Below are 27,856 nucleotides of genomic sequence, written 5' to 3' on the forward strand. Positions count from 1 at the left end.
ATCCCTTTTCTATGAACCGATCTATAATGATGTTACTTTGATTCTCAAAATCTTCTACATTGGTGCAATTCCTTCTGATACGTTGTAGCTGTCCTTTCGGTACATTGCACAACCAGGGCTTATGATGACAGCTACTCCTTTCTATATATCCATTCCGATCAGTGGGCTTGAAATAAGTTTTGGTTGTGATTCTTCCTTGTTCTAACATGATTTCTAGATCAAGAAAGTGGATGGTGGTTTTACTAATCTCCTCAGTGAATTTTATATTCCATTCATTGGAATTGATATAGGAGATGAAATTCAACAATCCCTTTTCAGTGCCCTGCCAAATACCAATGCAGTCATCGATATATCTTTTCCAAAAACTAAGACTGCCATCCACGGTATCTCTCTTTAGTGCAGGGGAGATGGTGAAATGTTCCCAGTATGCCATAAAGAGGTTGGCAAAACTTGGTGCGAATTTCGCACCCATCGCCACACCAGAAGTTTGCAGAAAATAGTAATCATTATACCAAAAATAATTGTGTTTTAAACAATATTCTATACAGTCCAGGATAAATGTTTTTTGATTTTCACCCATCTGCTCATCCCCATCCAAATAAAATTTGACCGCGTTCATGCCGATTTCGTTAGGTATTATAGTATATAACGATGTAACATCCAGGGTCATTAAATAGGTGTTATCTGAGATGTTATCAATATCTTTCATCAACTCCAATATATGCAAATATAAAACAATATATACGAGATATATATAAAGAAAAAGTCAATCCTGAGTCCCAACAAGGACAAGTACTTGCGCTGCTGGTCCCGATATGGTGTGGTAGGTAGTTCACACTGAATGATCAAAGAATAAGGGTGTTGGAACCGCGCTGCTCGGGGCTATGTGGTCCGTTTCGCCAGTGGATATAGCAGGGCACCCGCGTCTCTCCTCTTCACCTAAAGGGGATCCAATCCTTCACAGACCGCCTCCTCTACAGGGTCAAGAAGATTTCGCAAGATAGTGAAGTACCCTCCGTTATGTTGGTTTAAAAGGTTTTATTATACTCACAAGAGTTCACAGAAAACAGGCATAAAACACAAAAGAACCGTCACGTTCCTGCCCGACCCGGGTTTCGCTCACTGGCTTCCTCAGGGGCGACAACTGCGCATGTCCGCAGTCAGGCCCTTTAAATAGTCTGGCCTCTTATATCACAAGTGCCGGAATCGGCCCAAATTGCATTTTCATATTCACTTTTGCAAGTCAAACAAACTCAATAAATAATAAAAGCATCCTATATATTCAAATTATAGCATTTTCTTTTAAAATACACTCTTTTCTTTGCCGTTGTTATACAAAGGATCATCTGTCTTATTGCACACCCGCATCTTGCATATCACCTAAACAAGCTCTTTTTCGTTCCGGTTTACATAATCAAATATTCTAGTCTTCTAGGGTCACTCGATTTACATTTACTGTTGCATGCACATTTATCATTACGTTTCCCGTTGCATCATTATGCTTGCCGTTACATGTGATCCCACCCTCCTATGCCCACGTCATTCAGGTGTTCTCAGCCCTCCTCCCTCACAATATCCACGTCACCTAGCCTCGACACCCATCAGGTGGTCACGCCTATTGACGTGCCTCAAAGGTCCTCAAGAAGGATGGAAGAGAACTCACCAAGTGACATCATAGAAGAGGATCGTTCATATTATGCAGGGTTTTAAATCAAATTCGATATTCAGGCCCCCAGGCTGCAGGGTCCCCAGCTGGTAGATCCATTCTACTTCTTTTCTATTGATCTGTGCCAGCGAGTCCCCCCCTCGCCAGTGCGGCTTGACAACTTCCACTCCGGCAAACTTCAAGCCCCGCGGATCTTTCCCATGCATAAGTTTGAAGTGAGCCGACACACTGTGAGTCATCAGTCCCTTCTTAATATTCCGTATATGTTCCTGAATCCTTATTTTTAATTTTCTCACTGTCCTGCCAACGTACTGGAGCTCACAAGGACACTCCAGCACGTATATGATCCCCTCATTTTCGCATGAACACGTCCCTTTTATGCGGAACTCTTCGCCATTTTTCTTGGATATCATACAGTTAGTGTTTTTTAGACGTCCTTTACTGTCCCGGTTTCTGCATCCAGTGCAGAAGCCGCACCATGTGAATTTTCCTCCATCCTTCTTCGGTTTTACAATTACTGGGGGGATAGCGCTATGAACCAGCTTCGTTTTAATGCTCGCAGCTTTCCTAAAGATAAAAGAGGGATTATCGGGAATGACCTTACCTAACACTGGGTCGTTCTTTAGGACGCGCCAGTTCTTTTTCACCGCTTTTTTGATCTTATCGGCCATCGAACAGTACTTTGTCACAAAAGAGAATCTGTAGTCTTGTTCATTCTTTTTCCTTTTTATGTCCTCCCTGTCTTGCTTACATTCATTCTCTTTCTTTTCTTCCTCCTCTACCATTTTAATACATGTATCCAGGACGACTTCGTCGTAACCCCTTTCAAGAAACCTATCTTTTAGCACCTTTTAAACTGCCCTTTAGGTATGTTTTTGAGCCATGGCCCGTAATGGCAACTTTTCGTGAACTCATATATCGATACGAAAAGTTGCCATTACGGGCCATGGCTCAAAAACATACCTAAAGGGCAGTTTAAAAGGATGGCCCGTAATTGCACAGCAGTAGAAGATTATAGGACACAGTGTAAGGTGCTAAAAGATAGGTTTCTTGAAAGGGGTTACGACGAAGTCGTCCTGGATACATGTATTAAAATGGTAGAGGAGGAAGAAAAGAAAGAGAATGAATGTAAGCAAGACAGGGAGGACATAAAAAGGAAAAAGAATGAACAAGACTACAGATTCTCTTTTGTGACAAAGTACTGTTCGATGGCCGATAAGATCAAAAAAGCGGTGAAAAAGAACTGGCGCGTCCTAAAGAACGACCCAGTGTTAGGTAAGGTCATTCCCGATAATCCCTCTTTTATCTTTAGGAAAGCTGCGAGCATTAAAACGAAGCTGGTTCATAGCGCTATCCCCCCAGTAATTGTAAAACCGAAGAAGGATGGAGGAAAATTCACATGGTGCGGCTTCTGCACTGGATGCAGAAACCGGGACAGTAAAGGACGTCTAAAAAACACTAACTGTATGATATCCAAGAAAAATGGCGAAGAGTTCCGCATAAAAGGGACGTGTTCATGCGAAAATGAGGGGATCATATACGTGCTGGAGTGTCCTTGTGAGCTCCAGTACGTTGGCAGGACAGTGAGAAAATTAAAAATAAGGATTCAGGAACATATACGGAATATTAAGAAGGGACTGATGACTCACAGTGTGTCGGCTCACTTCAAACTTATGCATGGGAAAGATCCGCGGGGCTTGAAGTTTGCCGGAGTGGAAGTTGTCAAGCCGCACTGGCGAGGGGGGGACTCGCTGGCACAGATCAATAGAAAAGAAGTAGAATGGATCTACCAGCTGGGGACCCTGCAGCCTGGGGGCCTGAATATCGAATTTGATTTAAAACCCTGCATAATATGAACGATCCTCTTCTATGATGTCACTTGGTGAGTTCTCTTCCATCCTTCTTGAGGACCTTTGAGGCACGTCAATAGGCGTGACCACCTGATGGGTGTCGAGGCTAGGTGACGTGGATATTGTGAGGGAGGAGGGCTGAGAACACCTGAATGACGTGGGCATAGGAGGGTGGGATCACATGTAACGGCAAGCATAATGATGCAACGGGAAACGTAATGATAAATGTGCATGCAACAGTAAATGTAAATCGAGTAACCCTAGAAGACTAGAATATTTGATTATGTAAACCGGAACGAAAAAGAGCTTGTTTAGGTGATATGCAAGATGCGGGTGTGCAATAAGACAGATGATCCTTTGTATAACAACGGCAAAGAAAAGAGTGTATTTTAAAAGAAAATGCTATAATTTGAATATATAGGATGCTTTTATTATTTATTGAGTTTGTTTGACTTGCAAAAGTGAATATGAAAATGCAATTTGGGCCGATTCCGGCACTTGTGATATAAGAGGCCAGACTATTTAAAGGGCCTGACTGCGGACATGCGCAGTTGTCGCCCCTGAGGAAGCCAGTGAGCGAAACCCGGGTCGGGCAGGAACGTGACGGTTCTTTTGTGTTTTATGCCTGTTTTCTGTGAACTCTTGTGAGTATAATAAAACCTTTTAAACCAACATAACGGAGGGTACTTCACTATCTTGCGAAATCTTCTTGACCCTGTAGAGGAGGCGGTCTGTGAAGGATTGGATCCCCTTTAGGTGAAGAGGAGAGACGCGGGTGCCCTGCTATATCCACTGGCGAAACGGACCACATAACTCCAATATATGCCCTGTGTCTCTTAAATAAGAGGGAGTAGTAGTCACAAAACGCTGTAAAAAAATATCTATATACTCTGATACTCTACTGGTGATTGAGTCGATACCAGAGACTATCGGTCTCCCAGGGGGGCGCTCCACATTTTTGTGCACCTTTGGTAAATAATATATAGTGGGAGTTTTTGGATGTAAATTGTTTAAATACTGATATTCTTTCTGGTTAAGGACCCCTTGAGCAAAACCTCTATCCAGAAGGATTTTAATTGCTTTTTATATTCGATGACCGGATCACCTCTTAGTTTTTTGTATGTCTTTTCATCACTCAAGATTCTCACCATTTCGGCATCATAATCAGCCTTATCTAACACCACTATCCCCCCCCCTTTGTCGGCTGGTTTAATTATTATTTTGTCATGTTGTTCTAGATTTTTTAAAGCCTCTTTTTCTTTTTTACTTAAATTATTCTGCTTCATGCCCTTTGTATTTATTTGGTCAAGTCCCTTCAATACCCCACGTTTGAATGCTTCAATACATTCATTTTCTTTGTTATCTGGATAAAATGTGGATTTGTTCCTTAAATCTGTATATATCCCCGTCCCATCTGTTTGGGGAGCCCTAATAGGGTTTTTTATAAGGTATTTACGAATGTTAAGTTTTCTGATGAAGCGGTGTAGGTCCAAGTAGGTCTCAAATTTGTTACCCTGATATGTGGGTGCAAACTTGAGACCCTTACCTAAGACCGACAGCTCCTCCGATGACAAAATATGTGAACTTAAATTGTAAATACCTATTGAGTTCCCCTGCCTTTCTTCGCCTCGGGGCTTATTATGTCTCCTTCCTCCTCTATTGCCTCTACCTCTCTTTTTTTCTTTCTGGGCGTTTCCTCCTTCTTTTGCTGTGTTTGTGGTATTTGCGGTATTTTTCCTTTTACTAGTTTGTGAGGAAAATTTTGTTCCTGGACACTATTGTCAATTCTTTCATTAGGATATGATCGTATTTCATTGCTAGTTTCCCTTTCAATATAGGTTTCATTTTTTTTATTATGTATCTTAGGGGAATAAGTCTCCCTTCTACTATATCCTGTTTTATTCTCATAGCTTGTTTCATTATAATACATATCATTATGATTCCTATAATTTGTTTCAGTTTGATACCTACCATTATGTTCAGGTGCATAATTGTCCCTACCTCTATAATTAGAATACGGGCGGTATTGTTGTCTAAACCTCCCTTGATTTTGGTATTCTCGGGGGCCCTGATGGTACCAATTGTTATTTCCTCGATATGGCTGGGTATTATAATGGGAATGGCCATCCCCTTCATAGTTGTATTGGCCATAATTTTTTCGATACCCATTCCACCTGGGTCTATAACCCCGAGGATTTTTTTGACCCCAACCTGAGTTAGATTCTACATGGTAATTCTGTGTAGTGTTTTTCTGTACGGTATTCTCATTGTTTGTAGGTTCACTGACAAAAACTGCTATTTCTTCCTTTTTTTGTTGTTTCCATTTGTACACTGTGTTATTTTTATAATCATCAACTACCTTTAGATACTTTTTTTGTTTTTTCTTTTTCACTTCTTGCTCGGCCTTCACTACCTCCTTCTGGCATTTGAGTGATAATTCATGATATTCGGGTAGTTCTTTAAACGGCGCTAGTTTAGTTTTTATGTCATCTATCTTATTACATAACGAGGTGAGTTTCCTTTTCCTCCTTTCAATAATAAATCTTATCGCTCCAAGACCACATAAATTAACAAAATCTTCCCATTCCCTTAAGTCTTCTTCAATATCGGAATTGAAAGGCAGTTGCCACCTTAGACCCTCTGGAATTTTTTCTTCTACCAGAAGTTTTTCCAGGGATATCACATCCCAGATGGTCCTGATTTCTTTAACCATCAGCGCCTCTAGATTGTTAAATACAACATCAATGTCATTACTACACTGAGGCTGTGGTTTTTCATTGAAAACTTCATGTACATTTAAATGCATATTTTCTCTAAATGTGAAAATATCTACGTCCATACTTCACACCAAATGAACCCAGATACAAAAGAGAGTTATATAATATTATCTGGTGTGAAGTTAATGAACCTCAGCAGCGGTCCCCTTAAGGGAGTAGGTTCGATCTCCTGAACGAATTTATAAACAGAAAATGCGGGAACCGCGCTCTAACAAACAGTTAATGTCAGTTCTTGAACCTTGCAACCACAGAAGACCGAACGTCCACTCCAGCTCGCAGAGGCGTTATTCCCAGAGAAATAATGTTCATACGAACAGATGTATAAACCGCCTCCTACTGGTCCACAGGTCTTATAAAGGTTCACCAACCATGGAATCCAAAGCCCCGGACACGGATACCTTCAAGAAGGAATAGAACAATGGTGCAATACCCTCGGGATCTTAAGACGTAAGCGGTTTATTGTACTTACAATTATTAAATGACAAACTTGCACATAGAAATGCCCGACCCGGGTTTCGCTATTCGCTTCTTCAGGGGCTGCGATGCACTCACCGCTGCAAACACGAGTAAAATGTCTTCTACCCCGGAACTGAAACGGACTTCCGTTTTCAGATTGCTTATCACCTACAGGTGTCCGATATCACATGTGCATGATATAAACATATAAAATCAAACGTGCATAATATAAACATATAAAATCGAGTGTGCATGATATACAACATATAAAATCACATGAATAGTCGATACATACAGTATAAATACATAAAAAAAATTCTTTTCTCATATAAAATGATTATAAAATATATAAAAAATGTACTGGTATCAAAAGATCAAGCCATACAAACTGCTTTTATATCCCACTCTATATTTAATCCCTGTGGGTGCAGGGTGTCCATCTCATATATCCATTGCGCCTCTTTTTTATTAATTTGCGTGGCGGGATTACCTCCACGCCAATGGCGTTTTACTAGTTCAATACCGCAAAATTTTAAACCACTGGGATCTTTTTGGTGGACTCTTTTAAAGTGGGCTGAAACACTATGTGTTTCCAGCCCCTTTCTGATATTTCTAATGTGTTCTGCCACCCGAACTTTAAGCTTCCTAAGTGTTCTACCTATATATTGGAGCCCACAAGGGCACTCCAACATATAGATAACTCCCATAGTTTCACAGGAGATATTTCCCTTTATCCTTAACGTGGTAGTTTTGGAGGTGGATACAATTTCTTTTATTTTAGATTTTTTCTTTTCTTCCCTGGAGCGGTTTTTGCAACAAGGGCAGAAACCACACCAGGTAAAGGCATTAGGAGGAATTCGTAGTGGTGGGATCATTTTTCACAAAGCTGTGTACAATACGATTCCTAACAGTAGGGGCTCTTTTAAAAATAAACGGAGGTATTTTTGGGATAAGGTCTCCAATAATCCGATCATTTTTTAAAACATTCCAGTTCTGATGGATAATTTTTCTGATCTGGGGGCACATAGTAGAATAGGACGTGGAGAAGGCAAATTGGTACTTATCCCTTATCTGATTTGGATCCATATTTTTATTCTTTATTTTAGGGTTATCTGATTTTACTTCTTCTCTCTGTTTATATAATGTTTCCTTTTCATATCCCTTTTCTATGAACCGATCTATAATGATGTTACTTTGATTCTCATAATCTTCTACAGTTGGTGCAATTCCTTCTGATACGTTGTAGCTGTCCTTTCGGTACATTGCACAACCAGGGCTTATGATGACAGCTACTCCTTTCTATATATCCATTCCGATCAGTGGGCTTGAAATAAGTTTTGGTTGTGATTCTTCCTTGTTCTAACATGATTTCTAGATCAAGAAAGTGGATGGTGGTTTTACTAATCTCCTCAGTGAATTTTATATTCCATTCATTGGAATTGATATAGGAGATGAAATTCAACAATCCCTTTTCAGTGCCCTGCCAAATACCAATGCAGTCATCGATATATCTTTTCCAAAAACTAAGACTGCCATCCACGGTATCTCTCTTTAGTGCAGGGGAGATGGTGAAATGTTCCCAGTATGCCATAAAGAGGTTGGCAAAACTTGGTGCGAATTTCGCACCCATCGCCACACCAGAAGTTTTGGTATAATGATTACTATTTTCTGCAAACTTCTGGTGTGGCGATGGGTGCGAAATTCGCACCAAGTTTTGCCAACCTCTTTATGGCATACTGGGAACATTTCACCATCTCCCCTGCACTAAAGAGAGATACCGTGGATGGCAGTCTGAGTTTTTGGAAAAGATATATCGATGACTGCATTGGTATTTGGCAGGGCACTGAAAAGGGATTGTTGAATTTTATCTCCTATATCAATTCCAATGAATGGAATATAAAATTCACTGAGGAGATTAGTAAAACCACCATCCACTTTCTTGATCTAGAAATTATGTTAGAACAAGGAAGAATCACAACCAAAACTTATTTAAGCCCACTGATCGGAATGGATACATAGAAAGGAGTAGCTGTCATCATAAGCCCTGGTTGTGCAATGTACCGAAAGGACAGCTACAACGTATCAGAAGGAATTGCACCAACGTAGAAGATTATGAGAATCAAAGTAACATCATTATAGATCGGTTCATAGAAAAGGGATATGAAAAGGAAACATTATATAAACAGAGAGAAGAAGTAAAATCAGATAACCCTAAAATAAAGAATAAAAATATGGATCCAAACCAGATAAGGGATAAGTACCAATTTGCCTTCTCCACGTCCTATTCTACTATGTGCCCCCAGATCAGAAAAATTATCCATCAGAACTGGAATGTTTTAAAAAATGATCGGATTATTGGAGACCTTATCCCAAAAATACCTCCGTTTATTTTTAAAAGAGCCCCTACTGTTAGGAATCGTATTGTACACAGCTTTGTGAAAAATGATCCCACCACTACGAATTCCTCCAATGCCTTTACCTGGTGTGGTTTCTGCCCTTGTTGCAAAAACCGCTCCAGGGAAGAAAAGAAAAAATCTAAAATAAAAGAAATTGTATCCACCTCCAAAACTACCACGTTAAGGATAAAGGGAAATATCTCCTGTGAAACTATGGGAGTTATCTATATGTTGGAGTGCCCTTGTGGGCTCCAATATATAGGTAGAACACTTAGGAAGCTTAAAGTTCGGGTGGCAGAACACATTAGAAATATCAGAAAGGGGCTGGAAACACATAGTGTTTCAGCCCACTTTAAAAGAGTCCACCAAAAAGATCCCAGTGGTTTAAAATTTTGCGGTATTGAACTAGTAAAACGCCATTGGCGTGGAGGTAATCCCGCCACGCAAATTAATAAAAAAGAGGCGCAATGGATATATGAGATGGACACCCTGCACCCACAGGGATTAAATATAGAGTGGGATATAAAAGCAGTTTGTATGGCTTGATCTTTTGATACCAGTACATTTTTTTATATATTTTATAATCATTTTATATGGGAAAATTTATTTTTATTTTTATTTTTATGTATTTATACTGTATGTATCGACTATTCATGTGATTTTATATGTTTATATCATGCACACTCGATTTTATATGTTTATATTATGCACGTTTGATTTTATATGTTTATATCATGCACATGTGATATCGGACACCTGTAGGTGATAAGCAATCTGAAAACGGAAGTCCGTTTCAGTTCCGGGGTAGAAGACATTTTACTCGTGTTTGCAGCGGTGAGTGCATCGCAGCCCCTGAAGAAGCGAATAGCGAAACCCGGGTCGGGCATTTCTATGTGCAAGTTTGTCATATAATAATTGTAAGTACAATAAACCGCTTACGTCTTAAGATCCCGAGGGTATTGCACCATTTGTTCTATTCCTTCTTGAAGGTATCCGTGTCCGGGGTTTTGGATTCCATGGTTGGTGAACCTTTATAAGACCTGTGGACCAGCAGGAGGCGGTTTATACATCTGTTCGTACGAACATTATTTTCGCCTCTGCGAGCTGGAGTGGACGTCCGGTCTTCTGTGGTTGCAAGGTTCAAGAACTGACATTAACTGTTTGTTAGAGCGCGGTTCCCGCATTTTCTGTTTATAAATTCGTTCAGGAGATCGAACCTACTCCCTTAAGGGGACCGCTGCTGAGGTTCATTAACTTCACACCAGATAATATTATATAACTCTCATGTGTGTGTCAGGGCCAGATATTGGAAAAAATATTAGCGAAAACACTTATATAAATTATGGAAAAAATATATACCACTTCTCCTCTTCCTCCTCCGAATTATCCGTGTGCAGCACCAGTCAGTCATCAGTCGGTAGCTGGAAGCAGTGTAGCACTGCAGTGGAGAAGTGGCAACAGGCCGCGCTGAAGCTGATATGCTTAGGGGACAAACAGCACACTGCCACAGAGCTGTGGCACGGGATAAGAGACCAGACTGAGCTGTGGCTCTCACCACTCAACCTAGAACCACTGTTCGACGTGAGCACGTGCTGGAACTTCACGTTCCACATGTTGGCCAGGTTTTGTGAGCAGCAGAGGGCAGTTGTGGAATACCAGCTGCAACATGTTCGTCGCCTTTCCAGTCAGCTTCTGCTATTCACAAGCGAGGAGTGGGCATAGATGTCTGACGTCTGAGCTTTTACGCAACTTTGAGGAATCAACACAGATGGTGAGCGGCAATAACGCTATTATCAGCGTCACCATCCCACTTCTGTGTCTTCTCAACCCCTCACTGCTCACAATTAAAGACAACGCTTTGCATGTGGAAGAGGTGGAAATGGGGGAAGAATTACACAGGTTAATGATAGCCAGACCACCCTCAGTTCGTCTTCTCAGCGCGAATTGGAGGCTGAAGAGGAGGAGGAGCAGGAGATGGTTGCCTCAGCTTCAGAGGGTAGTACCCATGGAAGTTTAATTCCATCTGTTCTGCGTGGGTGAGCAGAAGAGGAGGAAGAGGATGAGGATATTGGGAGTGATCCTCCTGATGCCGACAGTGAAGTCTCGCCTGTTGGTACTTTGGCACACATGGCTGGCTTCATGTTAGGCTGCCTTTCCTGCGACCCACGTGTTATACGCATTTTAAACAACACAGATTATTGGTTGTTTACCCTTCTCGACCCCCGCTACAAAGAGAACTTCTCTTCTCTCATTCCTCTGGAGAGGACGAGCAAAATGGTGCAATACCAGATGATCCTTGTTGGAAAATTGCTTCAAAGTTTTCCATCTGACAACGCTGGCGGCACAGTCCGTACTTCCTTGGCCAACCGAGGAGGGTAGACAAGGGGAAAACACAGCCGTTCCAGCGGAGGCAGGGCAACACTCTCCAAAGCCTGGGACAGTTTCATGACACCCCGCCAGCACCCTCACCCTGATGTGCGGCCTACTGCCACAAGGAGAGAAAAATTTTGGAAGATGGTGAAGGAGTTCATAGCAGACCGTGTCAGCCTCCTCAATGATCCCTCAGTGCCTTACAACTACTGGGTGTCCAAGCTGGACACGTGGCACGAACTGGTGCTCTACACCTTGGAGGTGCTGGCCGCCAGGGTTTTGTCTGAGCATGTATTTAGTGCTGCTGGTGGCATTATAACATAAGCATATCCGCCTGTCAACTGAAAATGCTGACAGGTGGACTCGTATAAAAATGAGCAAGGCCTGGATTGACCATGACATCTTGACTCCACCAGAGGAATGCTGATGAACATAAAGGCATTTTACATGTGTTTTTAATGTAGTTAATAGACTGTATTCCCATGCACCCCTTCCACCACAAACATGGGTATATGGTTGAATCTTCCTTTTCTCCTCCTCCTCCTCCATTTCTGTAATATCAACGTGCATTGCTTATTCGTCACATATAATGCCCTCACATATATGGCCTTCGAATAAAAATGTTTAGAGGGTTTGCTCACCAGCATGCCCTAACATATAATTTTTTACAAGGTCCGCTCACCAGCAGGCCCTCACATATAATATTTTAGAGGGTCCGCTCACCAGCAGGCCCTCAAATATAATTTTTTTAGAGGGTCCGTGCACCGGCAGGCCCGCAACTCAAATATTTTACAGGGTCAGCTCACCTGCAGGCCCAAACCTAAAATCTTCTACAGGATCAGCTCACCTGCGGCCTGCAACTTAAATCTTTTACAGGGTCATCTCACCTACAGGCCCGCATATCAAATCTTTTACAGGGTCAGCTCACCTGCTAGCTCGCAACTCAATTTGAATGAGGCCCTTCTTTATGTGATATACAAGTTGTATCGAAGTGCCTCTTCCTTGTAATTTTTGGCAGCACTTGCACTTTATATACAAGTAAATATACAGGAAAGAATGTTTTCAATCAATTTTTCCTATAAAATTGATTTTTTACTTTGGTTTTGTGCATAAAAACTTAATTAGATTGTGGTCCTGTTGATCAGTTTAAGGCCTTTTAAGCAGCATCATCAGCATGGTGATAAAAATTTGTGGCAAGGTGACATTCTGTGGAGATGGCAGCATGAGGAGGCCACATAGTGACACAATGACTGAGTCTGGATAACAGACTAAGGCCACAGATTGTTTAGAAATATGCAGATGGAAACAAATCTGTGGAGCTGTATGACGGTCACCTGCAGATTAATGCAGACTAGGGGCATAGCTATAGGAGAAGCTGCAGCTCTGGGTCTCTTACCCAGAAGGGGCCCATCCAGGAGGAGGAGGACTAAAGGATTTGGTCAGGGCCCCCTAAACAGTATTATACAATGAAATTATATACAGTGACAGTATAGACAGTGTTTAAAACAGATGTAACAGCTGCCGACCCTGACCTGAGAGAGCGATCTTTACTAGCCACAGGAATGGGGGCAGCATGAAAGGAAGGGGTCACTAAAAAATTACTGTGGGATGTAGCCCCATTCAAAAATTTGCTGTGGGGCCCAGTCATTTCTAGCTACGCCACTGATGCAGCCCACAAAAGCATGTTGGGTTTATCGATTCCAAAACCTTAATTTTAAATTGTGGGCCTGGTGATCAGTTTAAGGCCTTTTAAGCAGCATCAGCATGGTGATAAAAATGAGTGGCAAGGTGACATGGTGTGGAGATGGCAGCATGAGGGGGCCACAATGACAGAGTCTGGATAAAAGACTGAGGCTACAGATTGTTGAGAAAGATGCAGAAGGAAAGAAATCTGTAGAGCTGTATGACGGTCACCTGCAGATTAATGCAGCCATCAAAATAAAGTTGAGTTTGTCGGTTCCACCTCAGCTCACCTGCAGGCCCGCAACTCGAATCTTTTACAGGGTCAGCTCACATGCAGGCCCGCAACTGAAATCTTTTACAGGGTCAGCTCACATGCAGTCCCTTGCATATAATTTTTTAGAGGGTCAGCTCAGCTGCAGGCCCTCGAATATAATGTTTTACAGTGTCAGCTCACCCGCAGGCACTCGCATATGTTTTTACAAGGTCAGCTCACCAGCAGGCCTGCACCTAAAATCTTTTACAGGGTCAGCTCACCTGCAGGCCCGCAACTCAAATCTTTTACAGGGTCAGCTCACCTGCAGGCTCGCAACTCATGCTGCCTTGCTTTGAAGTAGCCGTAGCCATTTATTAGGCTCCCTCTCCGAAATTGAACAATGATTCCCCGTTACTGGTGGTCACCAGGTTAGGCGCATAAAAGAACATCGAAGGTTGATCGGGAAGATATAAAAATGGATCGTGGATGTCATAACGTTTCCTCATCCATAATACCGCAGTGACATTCCCTGTAATTTTTTATTACTCATTCCAATAACAGGGCATCTTAAGAGTCCTGTATTGCTATTTATCGTCACTACCTCCACGAGTCAGGAATGTGTGATTTGCCCGCCACCCGCTTGCCTTCCTTGCATGTGGTAGCTGTTTCTCAGGCTCCCTCTCCGGAATCAAACACTGATTCCCCGTTAACCGTAGTTTACAATGGTTTTGAGCTGACAATTACATCAAAAGTTGATAGGCCAGACATCCGAATGGATCGTCTCCGTCACGGGGACGTGCCATCGGTCCCAAGTTAACTAGTCACCAAAGTGGCAGCAGGCCACCGCCCATAATGTTTGAGATGGTCAGATCAGCAGGCCCTTGCTCTTAATGTTTTTGAGGGTCACCAGCAGGCCATCAATCATAATTTTTAAAGGGTGTGTATGAAGTCCTCCTTTATGTGTAACTAAGGGTGTATCGGAGTGTCTCTTCCTTGTAATTTTTGGCAGCACTTGCACTTTATATACTGTACAAGTAAATATTCAAGAAAGAATGTTTTCTATAAATTTTTCCTCTAAAATCGATTATTTTTTCCCTTGGTTTTGTGCGTATTATTGTCATTATGTAAAAGTGGCATACTATTCGGACAACATAGTTCCCAGCAGCGACCAGCGAGTCCAAGATGCATTCATACATCCTCCCCATGCTGTTACAGAACCATATGAACCAGGCACCCTCCCCCCTCAGAGCAGGGGGTACCTGGTTTAATGCTCGGGTTCTCCCATTGACTTCCGTTTATACTCCGCTGCTCGGTCGAGCACCCAAATATCACGATGTGTTCGGGCCAAGCCCCCGAGCACTACGGTGCTCGATCAACACTAGTGTAGAGGCAAAGTACACAGTTCTTGAATCAAACAGCTGTGTTTATTCATACATTGGTGTATAACAAAATGCAAATAAGGTGTATCACAAAACACAGGTGCCTTGGTGTTTGTTCACACACAAGAAAAGTCCATAAACAATAAAAGTCACCTTTTCTCCTGGGTGTTAATTCACACCCTGTTAGCAGTTCAACCTAGCTCCACTGTCAGAGGGAGGTAAATCCACACACCTGGCAGTGCTGGCTGGTTTTTATGCCTGGCAAAAACCTGGCCTGGAACATGGGGAGTAGTCACCTCCTCAGCACTTTGACTACTCCCAGTAAGAGCCGTCCCGGATTTAGCTATGCTAAATCTTTAGGTGTCAGTTAGCAATTGCTGCTGCTGGCACATAAAATACCGGCTCTTACTTCACCGAGGCTAGGAACCTCTGTGACACATACCTTCCATCCACGATGATTCCAAGTACCTTCTTACACCCCTTCAACCTTTTTACTATTTAAAAAAAAAAATTGATGTTTGGTATCAACACATTCATAAAATATGACGCCATAAAATATAAATAAATACATAAAAATTATGTCAGAACAGCCTTTTTTTGGTCAATTCTCTTGATGCTCTCCGAAAGAAAAACAATTAAAAAAAATGTAATTTGATACCTTTTAATGGCTAACTAATGGCTTACACATGATGTTATAAGGCAAGCTTTTGAGACACTCTGGTTCCTTCTTCAGACTAGAAGATCATGTATTTTAGTTAGCCATTAAAAGGTATCAAATTACAATATTTTATATTGTTTCTCTTTTGTAGAGTATCAAGACTTCTCACTACTGGCTTACACTTACAAACCTTTTTCTTTTGGTCACTTCTCCTCACAAAAAACATAACATCAAGCGATCACAAAGTCATATGTGTCTTAAAATGGTACCAATGAAAATGTAAACTCAACCGCATAAACAATGCCCTCACCATCGCCAGAAACAAAAAATATTGCTGTTAGAAAATGGCAACATAAAAACATGATTTATTTCCCCTAAAATGTATAAATTTGTATATCAAATTTAGTATCCCTGTAATCATACCGATCAGCACAATGGCAGAATGCTGCTTGCCAAAAAGCTAAATAAAAAGCAATCAAGGTCGTACTGTATGTATCTCAAAATAATATCAATGATCATGGCAACTCATCCTGCAAAAAAAACAACTCTGAGACAGAATAAAAAAATAACAATTCAGGAAATCACATTGTATGATTTTTAAAGAATTTATATGTCTTGCAATGCTGAATATAAGTATTTGAAACAACTTAGAAAATCAGTGTTAATATTTTGTACAGGAGCCTTTGTTTGCAATTACAGAGGTCAAACGTTTCCTGTAGTTCTTGACCAGGTTTGCACACACTGCAAAAGGGATTTTGGCCCACTCCTCCACACAGATCTCCTCTAGATCTGTCAGGTTTCGGGGCTGTCGCTGAGCAACACGGAGTTTCAGCTCCCTCCAAAGATATTCTATTGGATTTGGGTCTGGAGACTGGCTAGGCCACTCCAGAACCTTGATAGGCTTCTTACGGAGCCACTCCTTGGTTATCCTGGACGTATGCTTCGGGTCGTTGTCAAGTTGGAAGACCCAGACGAGACCCATCTTCAATGCTCTGACTGAGGGAAAAAGGTTGTTGCTCAAAATCTCACAATAAATGGCCCCATTCATCCTCTCCTTAATACAGTGAAGTCTTCCTGTCCCCTTTGCAGAAAAGCACCCCCAAAGCATGCTACCACCCCCATGCTTCACAGTAGGGATGGTGTTCTCGGTATTCAACTCACCCTTCTTTTTCCTCCAAACACGACAAGTGAAATTTAGACCAAAAAGTTCTACTTTGGTCTCATCTGACCACATGACTTTCTCCCATGCCTCCTCTGGATCATCCAGATGGTCATTGGCAAATTTTCAGACGGACCTGGACATGTGATGACTTGAGCAGGAGAACCTTCCATGCAGTGTATGATTTGAAACAATATCGACAGTGACCTTTGAAACTGTGGTCCCAGCTCTCTTCATGTCATTGACCAGCTCCTCCCTTGTAGTTCTGGGCTAATTCCTCACCTTTCTTATCAGTGATACCCCACGAGGTGAGATCTTGCACAGAGCCCCAGTCTGAGGGAGTCTGACAGTTGTCTTTAGCCTCTTTTATCTTCTAACAATTGCTCCAACAGCTGCTTGGCAATTGCCCCGTAGCCCTTTCCAGCCTTGTGGAGGTCCACAATTTTGTCTCTGGTGTCTTTTGACAGCTCTTTGGTCTTGCCCATGGTACTAGTTGGTGTCTCACTGACTGTGGGGTGGACAGGGATCTTTAAAGAGCTCAGGCAGGTGCTACTAAGTTAGATTAATGAGTGGAGTAGAGGTGGACTTTTTAAAGGCACAGTAGCAGATCTTTGAGAACCAGAATTCTTGCTGTTTCTCAGTTGTTCAAATACTTAACATAAGTATTTGAACAACTGAGAAACAGCAAGAATTCTGGCTCTCAAAGATCTGCTACTGTGCCTTTAAGCAGTGCAAGACAAATACATTCTTTAAAAATTATACAATGTGATTTCTTGAATTTTTTTTATTTTTTATTCTGTCTGAGTGGGAATGCACTTACAATGTGAATTTCAGACCACTCCATGATTTTTAAGAACTTGCAAAATCACAGGATGTTCAAAAACTACAGAATCAGGGTAATAAATGTTGAGGTTTGCTTTGCTGTTAACCCTTACTGGGTCTTAGGAACAAATGGATAAAAATGGAAAATCTGCAAATTTTTTTTTACAAATTTCACATGCATTTTGCTTTAATTCCTGTTTGAATACATAAATCAGATTTGAATAATTTGATGTGTGGGTGTGGATTCTCAAATGGGGGTCATTTGTGGGTGGCTTCTATTATGTAAGGCCATCACAGTCACTTCAGAATGGAAATAATCCTTAAAAGTAGTGTTGAGCGAACTTCTGTTTTGGGTTCGGGTTATCGAAGAATCGCGAACTCGCACTTTAGACGCCGTACTTAAAACACAAGTTCGCTCAACACTACTTAAAAGGCATCTGTCAGCAGATTTCTACCTAACTGGCTGAACTATTACATGTGCACTTGGCAGACATCTGTTTGGTCCCATGTTTATATGATGTTGTATGTTATATGATGTCATATAAAATGATTTCTCTGTAACCATCTCGCCCTCTCACTTTGATAGGGCCGGGCAGGCTTGATGATGTTCACACTGCATGGGTCTGTCAATCAAAGTGCACAGGGGGCAGCAGTTGCAGAGAGAGCAGAGCCTCTAGGTGTAATGACAACACCCCAGTTGCTCCTAGAGGCTCATTTGCAGGTCAGCCAGTTTTATAGGTACAAATCTGCTAACAGATTCCCTTAAAAAAAAAAAAAGTACGTTTTGGAAATTTTCTTGATTTTTTTTAAACCTTCTAACTTCCGAAAAAATATAAAGTCATTATGACATTTATAAAATGACGAGAGCATACAGTAGACATAGTGAATGGTAATAACTGTTTTAGAGGTACTGTATCACAATCTGTCTTAAAAGCAGTTAAATGTAAATGTAGAAAATTTCTATTTTTTTCAAATGTTTTCTAATTGTTCCCAAATATAGCATGTGTGCCAACAATTACGATGTGCCACGAATAAACAATTGCTTTGATAAGTAAAAGCTTTCCAAAGATATTAACACATAAAGTGACAAGTCAGATTTGCAAAATTAAGGTACTATGACACCAGCAGATGTCAGACAGATAACAATAAACGATCGAAGATGGAGACACTCATTAACAACAAAAATTTTACACATAGATAATTGTTCGTACTTGCGGTCGTTGTTTTGGTTTTAAATCGTTCCTTGTTATTACATGTAAAGAAGGGGTCAGGTGCTTGGTCAAAAGACATGTATGAGATCGTTAGCGAGTAGACTAGGACTGCAGCTATCGATTATTTTAGTAATCAAGTATGCTATCGATTAGTCGAGTACTCTAATAAGAAAAAAAAATGAAAAGAACATTTTCCTTTATAAAAACTCATCAGCCCCCGTGCCATCAGTCCTCAGCGCCACCAGGTCCCCCATGCCATCAGCTCCCCCCATGCCATCAGTACTCTGTGCCATCAGTCCTCTGTACCATCAGCCCCCATGTCTTCAGTGGCATCAGCCCTTTCATACCATCATGTCCCCACTCCCCCAATGCCATCAGCCTCTCCATGCCATCATTTCCCCCACTCCCCCAGTGCCATCAGCCCCTGTATACCATCATGTCCCCCACTCCCCCAATGCCATCAGCCTCTCCATGCCATCATGTCCCCCACTCCCCCAGTGCCATCAGCCCCTGTATACCATAATGTCCCCCACTCCCCCAATGCCATCAGCCTCTCCATGCCATCATGTCCCCCACTCCCCCAATGCCATCAGCCTCTCCATGCCATCATGTCCCCCAATGCCATCAGCCTCTCCATGCCATCATGTCCCCCACTGCCATCAGCCCCTCCATGCCATCATGTCCCCCACTGCCATCAGCCCCTCCATGCCACCAGCCCCTCCATACCAACATGTCCCCCAGTGCCACCAGCCCCTCCATACCAACATGTCCCCCAGTGCCATCAGCCCCTCCATACCATAATGTCCCCCAATCATCCAGTGCCATCAGCCCCTCCATGCCATCATGTTCCCCAGTGCCAAGTGCCATCATCCCCTCCATGCCATGTCCCCCCACTGCCATCAGCCCCTCTATGCCATCATGTCCCCCAGTGCCATCAACCCCTCTATGCCATCATGTCCCCCCAGTGCCTCCATGCCATGTCCCTCAGTGCCTCCATGCTATGCTCCCTACTGCCATCATTCCTCCTTGCCATGTCCCTCAGCAACACCCCCCCCCCCCCCCCCCCAGCAGATTCGGGACGCTGCTTGATAAATGACAACTGTAATACTTACCTTTCCTGGCAGGGTATGGCTGGCCAATATGGAGTCCACAAGAGAAGGACCGCAGCGTCTTCTTCTTTGCAACATGCACTGGGACCTGACATCACACAGCGTCAGGCAGTGTACACTGACGATGTGTGCATGCCAGGCCCAGGACAGTGCAGTACGGTGCCGACGGGAAACCACAGAGCGGTGAGTGATAGGCTTCACTTCACTCATGCTCTGTGTTCACATGATCAAAACGAATCCTCGATGCAGGAAAACTGCATCAAGGATTTTATAGTGACTCCATATTATACAAACGGATCTATTAACGAGGAGCGATAATTCTTTAGCATGCTGAAAGTTTTAAGATTGGCGAGAAACAAGTGATTTGTCGCTCATCTTTGAGTCGTTCGTACTTATGACATCACATGCTTCTCGTTCATTTTCGGTCACAGGCACGATAATTTGTACGATATTTGCTCCGTGTAATAGGGCCTTTAGGCTGTGTAAGGTGAAAACTTTGGGGGTCAGTTATCAAACTGGTATAAAGTAGAACTGACTTAGTTGCCCATAGCAACCAATCCGATTCCACCTTTCATTTTGGACAGTTCCTTTGGAAAATGAGAGCAGAAATCTGATTGGTTGGTATGGGTAACTAAGCCACTTCTACTTTACACCAGTTTGATAAATGACCCCCTTTGTGTCTTGAAGGGGTTAAAGGAAATAATGTAAAGCATGTTTGGTAAATAAAGTTAAATAATGACCATTTTGTCTTTGCCTGCAGACATGTTAGGCCCCTTTCACACGAGCGAGTTTTCCGCGCGGGTGCAATGCGTGACATGAACACATAGCACCTGCACTGAATCCTGACCTATTCATTTCAATGGGTCTGTGCACGCATTGCGTGAAAAACGTTGCATGTTCTATATTCTGTGTTTTTCATGCAGCCCTGGTCGCATAGAAGTGAATGCGGCTTCAGGGAAAAACACATTGCATCCGCAAGCAAGTGCGGATGCAATGCGTTTTTCACTAATGGTTGTTTGGAGATGTTTGTAAACCTTCAGTTTTTTTATCACGCGTGTGAAAAACGCATGAAAACGCATTGCACCCGCACGGAAAAAACGGAACAACTGAATGCAATCGCAGACACAACTGACTGAACTTGCTGGCAAAATGGTGCGAATTTCACTGAACGCATCCGGAGCCAATCCGTCACGCTCGTGTGAAAGAGGCCTTATTCATCCTGTTGAAACATTTTGTTTTAAAATTGAGTCTCTTATTCTGTTTATTAATATCTCAAATGTGTCACTCTGTTTCCTTTGCAGAAAATGCAGAACGCCCCAGCTACATTTCAAGAATTTCTCAACTTCAAACACTTGGTAAGAAGTAAAGTTTTTGCAGCGCATTTAGGGAAGATTTTAGTCGGGCCACTTCAAGAATAAACAATTTAAACTGTGTACATCTGGTAATATCTTAGGGCACCCTGGTTATGGGTTGTGCACATATATCAAATACTTGCACTTTCAAGGTGTAGATAATATAAACTACAGAGGCAATAGCTAAGACAGAATGTGTTTCTAGTGGTATGCTCCTAAAGTAACATGTCTAATAAATACAGATGGGTTGTGCTATACATTATTTATGTTGTGTCACTGTCTTAAAGGGGCTGGCCGCATTCTGGCTACTGTTTATAAATGCAGTGTCGGACTGGAGTGCCTAGGGCCCACCAGTGGAATTAATTCTTGGAGCCCACCGTACATCTACTGTACATCGAGATATAACTTGTTTATTATTTGGCCTCATGCTCATGAACGTGTGCATTTTAGCATTGGACATAGTGTTGGCCACAGCGGTCATGGGACATAGCCAGTGGCTGGTCTTGTGAGGATCAGAAGTAGCCATGAACAGAGCATTGACGGGACCGTGGACAGATGAGCCCGATTTTTTATTTATTTTTTATGTTAAGGTGCACAGGTCCGTGCCATTAGGGTTGTCGGCTCCATGGCCAGACAACACCTTTATGAATTTACTACATTATATTATTGGTTCTCGGCAAACTGACTTTAGTTTTTTGCCCAAGACATGACACTACATAGGACACCACTCTTCAGAATGTTGACTGTATAGAACAGCCAGCAACATGTGGGTCCACATCATCACTGCATCCTTGCAAAAGTCCAGCATTTTGCAGTAAGGAAAAATACAATTCCCAGAAGGTCCTGAAAGTCTGGATCTGACAGGGCATGCTAGTAATTTCTGGTGGGCAAGACAGGAAGAATGTGAAAGCTGCTGGTTTTTTTTTACAGTAAATACCTGTTGTAGTTTGGGGACTGGCCAGGGGACTCAGCCTGCTTATCAGGCCTCATGCACACCCCCGTATTTTGTATCAGTTTCTGATCCACATTTTTTGCATATCACACATGGACCCATTAATTTCTATGGGTCCTGAAAAAAAACAGAGCATGCATGTCATCTGTGGGCTGTCAGCATCCATGTGTCCATTCTGCAAATAATAGAACGTGTTCTATCCAAGTCCGTATTGTGAACAATGGGAAGGAGAAATACAGTCATGTGAAAAAATTAGGACACCCTTTGAAAGCATGTGGTTTTTTGTAACATTTTTAATAAAAGGTTATTTCATCTCAGTTTCAACAATACAGAGAGATTAAAGTAATCCAACTAAACAAAGAAAACTGAAGAAAAGTCTTTTCAAGATCTTCTGTAAATGTCATTCTACAAAAATGCCTATTCTAACTGAGGAAAAAGATAGGAAACCCTCACATGTATTCCCTCTTAAATTGGCTCAGATCTCACACAGGTATATCACACCAGGTGCACATAATTAGTAGATCGTTACTCTGCATGTTGAATGAGGCTTGCCCTATTTAAACCTCAGACATTTAGTTTGGTGTGCTCCTGACTGTTGAAGTGAGAGTGAGCACCATGGTGAGAGCAAAAGAGCTGTCAGAGGACTTCAGAAAAAAGATTGTAGCAGCCTATGAGTCTGGGAAGGGATTTAAAAAGATCTCAAAAGATTTTGAAATCAGCCATTCCACTGTCCGGAAGATAGTCTACAAGTGGAGGGCTTTCAAAACAACTGCCAACATGCCCAGGACTGGTCGCCCCAGCAAGTTCACCCCAAGAGCAGACCGCAAGATGCTAAAAGAGGTCTCCAAAAACCCTAAAGTGTCATCTCGAGAACTACAGCAGGCTCTGGCTACTGTTGATGTAGAAGTACATGCCTCTACAATCAGAAAGAGACTGTACAAGTTTAACTTGCATGGGAGGTGTGCAAGGAGGAAACCTTTGCTTTCCAAGAGAAACATCGAGGCCAGACTGACATTTGCCAGAGATAAAGTTGACAAAGACCAGGACTTCTGGAATAATGTTCTTTGGACAGATGAGTCCAAAATTGAATTATTTGGACACAACAGCAGAGGACATGTTTGGCGTAAACCAAACACAGCATTCCAAGAAAAGAACCTCATACCAACTGTGAAGCATGGAGGTGGAAGTGTCATGGTTTGGGGCTGCTTTGCTGCAGCAGGACCTGGTCAGCTCACCATCATAGAATCCACGATGAATTCTACTGTGTATCAGAAGGTGCTTGAAGAACATGTGAGACCATCAGTTAGAAAATTAAAGCTGAAGCGGAACTGGACCATGCAACATGACAATGACCCAAAACATACTAGTAAATCAACCAAAGATTGGCTGAAAAAGAAGAAATGGAGAGTCCTGGAATGGCCAAGTCAAAGTCCAGATTTGAATCCCATTGAGATGCTGTGGGGTGACTTGAAAAGGGCTGTACGTGCAAGAAACCCCTCAAACATCTCACAGCTGAAAAAGTTCTGCATTGAGGAGTGGGGTAAAATTTCCTCAGACCGATGTCGAAGACTGGTAGATGGCTACAAGAACCGTCTCACTGCAGTTATTTCAGCCAAAGGAGGTAACACTCGCTATTAGGGGCAAGGGTGTCCTATCTTTTTCCTCAGTTAGAATAGGCATTTTTGTAGAATGACATTTACAGAAGATCTTGAAAAGACTTTTCTTCAGTTTTCTTTGTTTAGTTGGATTACTTTAATCTCTCTGTATTGTTGAAACAGAGATGAAATAACCTTTTATTAAAAATGTTACAAAAAACCACATGCTTTCAAAGGGTGTCCTAATTTTTTCACATGACTGTATGTGAATTGGACACTGAAAGTATGCATGAGGTCTAACACACAGTTTCTATCTTTCTGATGGCTGTTGTTTCTATGTTCCACCTCCTGTTTTTGACTTTTCTGGCTTCTTCTGCCGTACTGAAATCCAGCTACCGCACTCTGCAAAGACGCATGTACATATAGTTTACATCCACAGGTCAGGAGGAGTCCCAAAGTGAAAGAAACTGCAATACAGTATGCAAGAGGCAGGATGTCATATTATCTTGCCACTTGTTCCCCTCCCTATCTCTCCCCAAATCTAAAACGTATAAATACTTTTGAGGGCCCAAGCCACGGATGGACTGGGATTTTTATTAGCTGTGTGTTAGGCTGTACCTTGGTCACGGCTTTGCAAGTAGCTTGCTATGGCAGGCCTGGGAGACTTCACTTGGTTTCTGGCTGCTTTTCAGCTGATCGGAGCCCCGTAATTTTGCTGCGGAGCCTCCTTCCTCTGTCTAGCCCCTCAGACGCTGTTGTCATTATTGACCACAGCATCTGAGGGGTGAAACAACTAGAATCTGCATTATCTCTGATCCTGGTCTCTGCTGGCGGGTATCTGCTGTATTATACAGCTGGCACCTGCCACCTAGGGAGCAAGCTCAGCAGGTGAGCCTGCTCTATAAAACTGCTTAAAGCATATGACATACATATATGTCATATAATATTAAGGGTGCTAATTAGGGGGATAATTTGTGGCTGGCACTACCATAAGATTGCTGGTGTACAACTAGAGTTGTCACAATACCAAAATTTTTATTAGATTTCGATACCACAAAGAAGTATTGCTATACTCTATAACATTCGATACCACGTGAAAAAAAATAAAACACCAAAAAAGTTGTGTGCATTCTGCATTTTATGGAACGTCCGGCCCATAATAGAAGAGTCCTATCCTATATTTTTTTTGGGGGGGGGGGAGGGGCAATGTGACTAAAAATGGCAAATCGCACGTTTTTTTTTTTTTCCTGTTACGGCATTCACGGCATAGGAAATAGTTTTTTAATACTTTAATAGTTCACACTTTTTCGGGCGTGGAGATATGTAATACATTTTAATATTATTATTAGATATTGTTATATAATATTGTACATGGTTTTTATTATTTTATATGTAAAATTGGTAAAGGGGGCGATTTAAACTGGTTATGATTTATTTATTTATTTTTGCTACTTTTTATTTACTATTAGCCCCTTAGGGGCTAGAACCCTTGTTCTATTCACCCTAACACTGTACCTGCTGCCCTGTGCTTTGTGCACACAGTAGCAGGGAGCTTACTATGGCAGCCAAGGCTTAAGTAGAGACCCGGCTGCCATGGTAACCGATCGGAGCCCCGTGATTACAGTGATGGGGCTCTGATCGGAAGCTGCCATTGAACCACCAATGAAGAGGAGGGGAGCTACTGCCACCAATGACTATAACAATGAGGTGGGCGCCTGTGGTCACTGCGCCACCAATGATTCTAATACTGGGAGGGAAGGGTTAAAGGGCGCACTGCGCCACCAATGGTTATGATTTATAATACTGGGGGGCCTCACTGTGCAACTAATGAATGTAATTAACAGATTCAAGTGTAGGCAGCAGGTGGCGGTGGCGTTATCACAGACCCGGCACCCGGCCTCAATAACAAGGCATGCGATCCGTGGCAATTAACCCTTAATAAAAGTGTGTTATCTAGTAGCTCCCCCACACCCAATATATTATGCTTCCAGGTCCAGCCTACATTGCTCTCCTGTTTAGTTGCTTAAAGTCGGGATTAGCTAAGCAAGCTTTGGATCCTTGATCTGAAGTCACTTCGCTCAAAACTTCAGTTTAATGCTGTGCAGAGATCAGTCTACGTACAGCATTTAAATGAATGGCCTCTGAGGCAAAGTCAGTTATTCCCGAAGTCTCGTGAGACTTTGATGAATAACTTTGATATTTAATTTTTAAACTGGAAAATAATTTTAAAACTTGGATTCGAACTCTGCTTCGTTCCCGAGGTACCTGCCCAAGGCCATACATATTAATGCCGTACGGAGATGGATTCTCCATACAGCATTAAACTGACGTTTTGAGGGAAGTGACTTCAGATCTAGGATCTGAAGCTCGTTTCGCTCAACCCTAGGACTCCCCTTCCTCCTTACTGTGGCTTTTTTTTCTTCCTGTCTCTTTTGATCCAGCTGCAGCCCCTACTTTCCTTCCCTGCTGTCTTTTCCCCCCGTGCTTCTCTCTGGCGATGCCTCTTCTGGTCCTGCTGTCTTCTCCTTCCCTCATCTGCTGCTGAAGAGACGAGGCCTATCTGGCTGGCAAGAGATCAAAGTTCTGGGGGCGGGCCAGCAGGAATTCCTCCCCTCCACTCTCATTCCACCAACAGTGTTTGGGGAATGCGCCCTTCCCCTTTCAGGATGTTCCAGGGACATGAATGCTGGGACAGGTTAGATTGCCAGTAGCTGCAGCATTTTTACAAAACTTATTAAAAGAATTAAACAGCGGCAGTCCCACTTAGAAGAAGCCCACGCCAGTCCGAACCTAGCCCCAGCTGCTCACTGGCAAGAGCTGCTGCCTCCTGCTGATATACATACATCAGCAATACTGCACCTGGCCAGCAGCACTTTATTAAGCACAGCTGCCTGGTGATCATCAACAGGCGGAGGTGCTTAGTAAACTGCTGGTCGGGTGCCGCTCTGATGATGTATATACATGGGCAGGCAGCCGCGCTTGTCACTGAGCAGCTGGAGCTCTCAGAACTATTTACAAGTCAGTATAGCCTAGGGCCCAGTGGGGGAATTCACCTGCTCCCTGCTGGGCCAGTCCAAGCCTGGATGGATGGCTTTATGAGATGACTGTAGGGTACCTTTATAATATACCTTTTGTGGCTATATATAATCTCCCACCCCCCTTGTTGGCCAAGTCACGTGTGCTGTTTGCATAGAGGTTCTGTCCATAAAGTGTCTGCTGATAGAGGGTCATGTGACCAGAAAAATCACTCGGTCTTCTCCATTCAGATACTTCACCTGCCATCTGCACTGTTGGGAGTTTAGTGCAGGTGCAATGTATTGGAATAGCAGAGGCCGAGTGATATGTCTGGTCACATGACCATCCATCAGCGGATTTGCCCAAGAAGGAAAATGGCTTATGAAATATAACAAACGGCACAGAATATCAACAGAGGCTATATTAGAGATATATAGTCATCTTGCCTACATCAACAGTAGTAAGAATGTGACTTTTTATAATAAATATTATCTTTAAAAAATGTGCTAATAGTTTATTTTTAACTATTAAAATGCAAAGTGAATGAGTAAAAGAGAAATATAAATCAAAGTTCTACAGTTGTGGCCAAAAGTTTTGAGATTGACACACATTTTGGTTTTTACAAAGTTTGCTGCTTGTATGTCACTAATGTCCCAATAAAACTTTTTCTAATATACTTTATTAATGAATTTTGTATTTTTATTATACTTTTACCTCCCTAAAGTGCACCATTCACTGTGTGCTTAAAACTCAGTCCTTTGGACAGCTCAGCGGTGTACGGAGTGTGAAATTAATGAATGGGGCTGCAGCAGCGCAGGGGGTATGGGCAGGAGCGCACATTGCTGCTCCTGCCCCCTGGAGGATTACTAACTCCTGCACATGGGTACCCTGTACCCATGAACTATGCCAGGATTAGCTGAGCGGAGCGTCTCCTGCTTCTGCCCTCTCCTATAAGCTAAGAGAACTGCATGTCAGCTCTTAGCTTAGCCGAGCAGGCAGAAGCGGGAGCCGCTGCACTCCGCTAATCCTGGCATAGATAAATTTAACACTCCGACTGAGCTGTCAGCGGTGTACAGATAATTGAGTTTTAAGCGCACAGTGAATGGTGCGCTTTAGGAAGGTAAAAGTGTAGCAAAAATACTAAAATAATTAA

General features: G+C 42.5%; 1 protein-coding gene across 1 annotated transcript in view; it reads left to right on the top strand.

Moving 5' to 3' along the window:
• Positions 1-27,856, top strand: part of FAM227B (family with sequence similarity 227 member B) — a 529,618-nt gene that overhangs the window by 68,141 nt on the left and 433,621 nt on the right. The window contains exon 2 of the mRNA XM_044279615.1: positions 21,091-21,144. Coding sequence (XP_044135550.1) covers positions 21,094-21,144 — 51 coding nt within the window. The 5' untranslated portion in view covers positions 21,091-21,093. The remainder of the gene's footprint in view (positions 1-21,090; positions 21,145-27,856) is intronic.

Source organism: Bufo gargarizans, chromosome 2 (assembly GCF_014858855.1).
Source record: "Bufo gargarizans isolate SCDJY-AF-19 chromosome 2, ASM1485885v1, whole genome shotgun sequence".
In the NCBI taxonomy this organism is placed as follows: domain Eukaryota; kingdom Metazoa; phylum Chordata; class Amphibia; order Anura; family Bufonidae; genus Bufo; species Bufo gargarizans.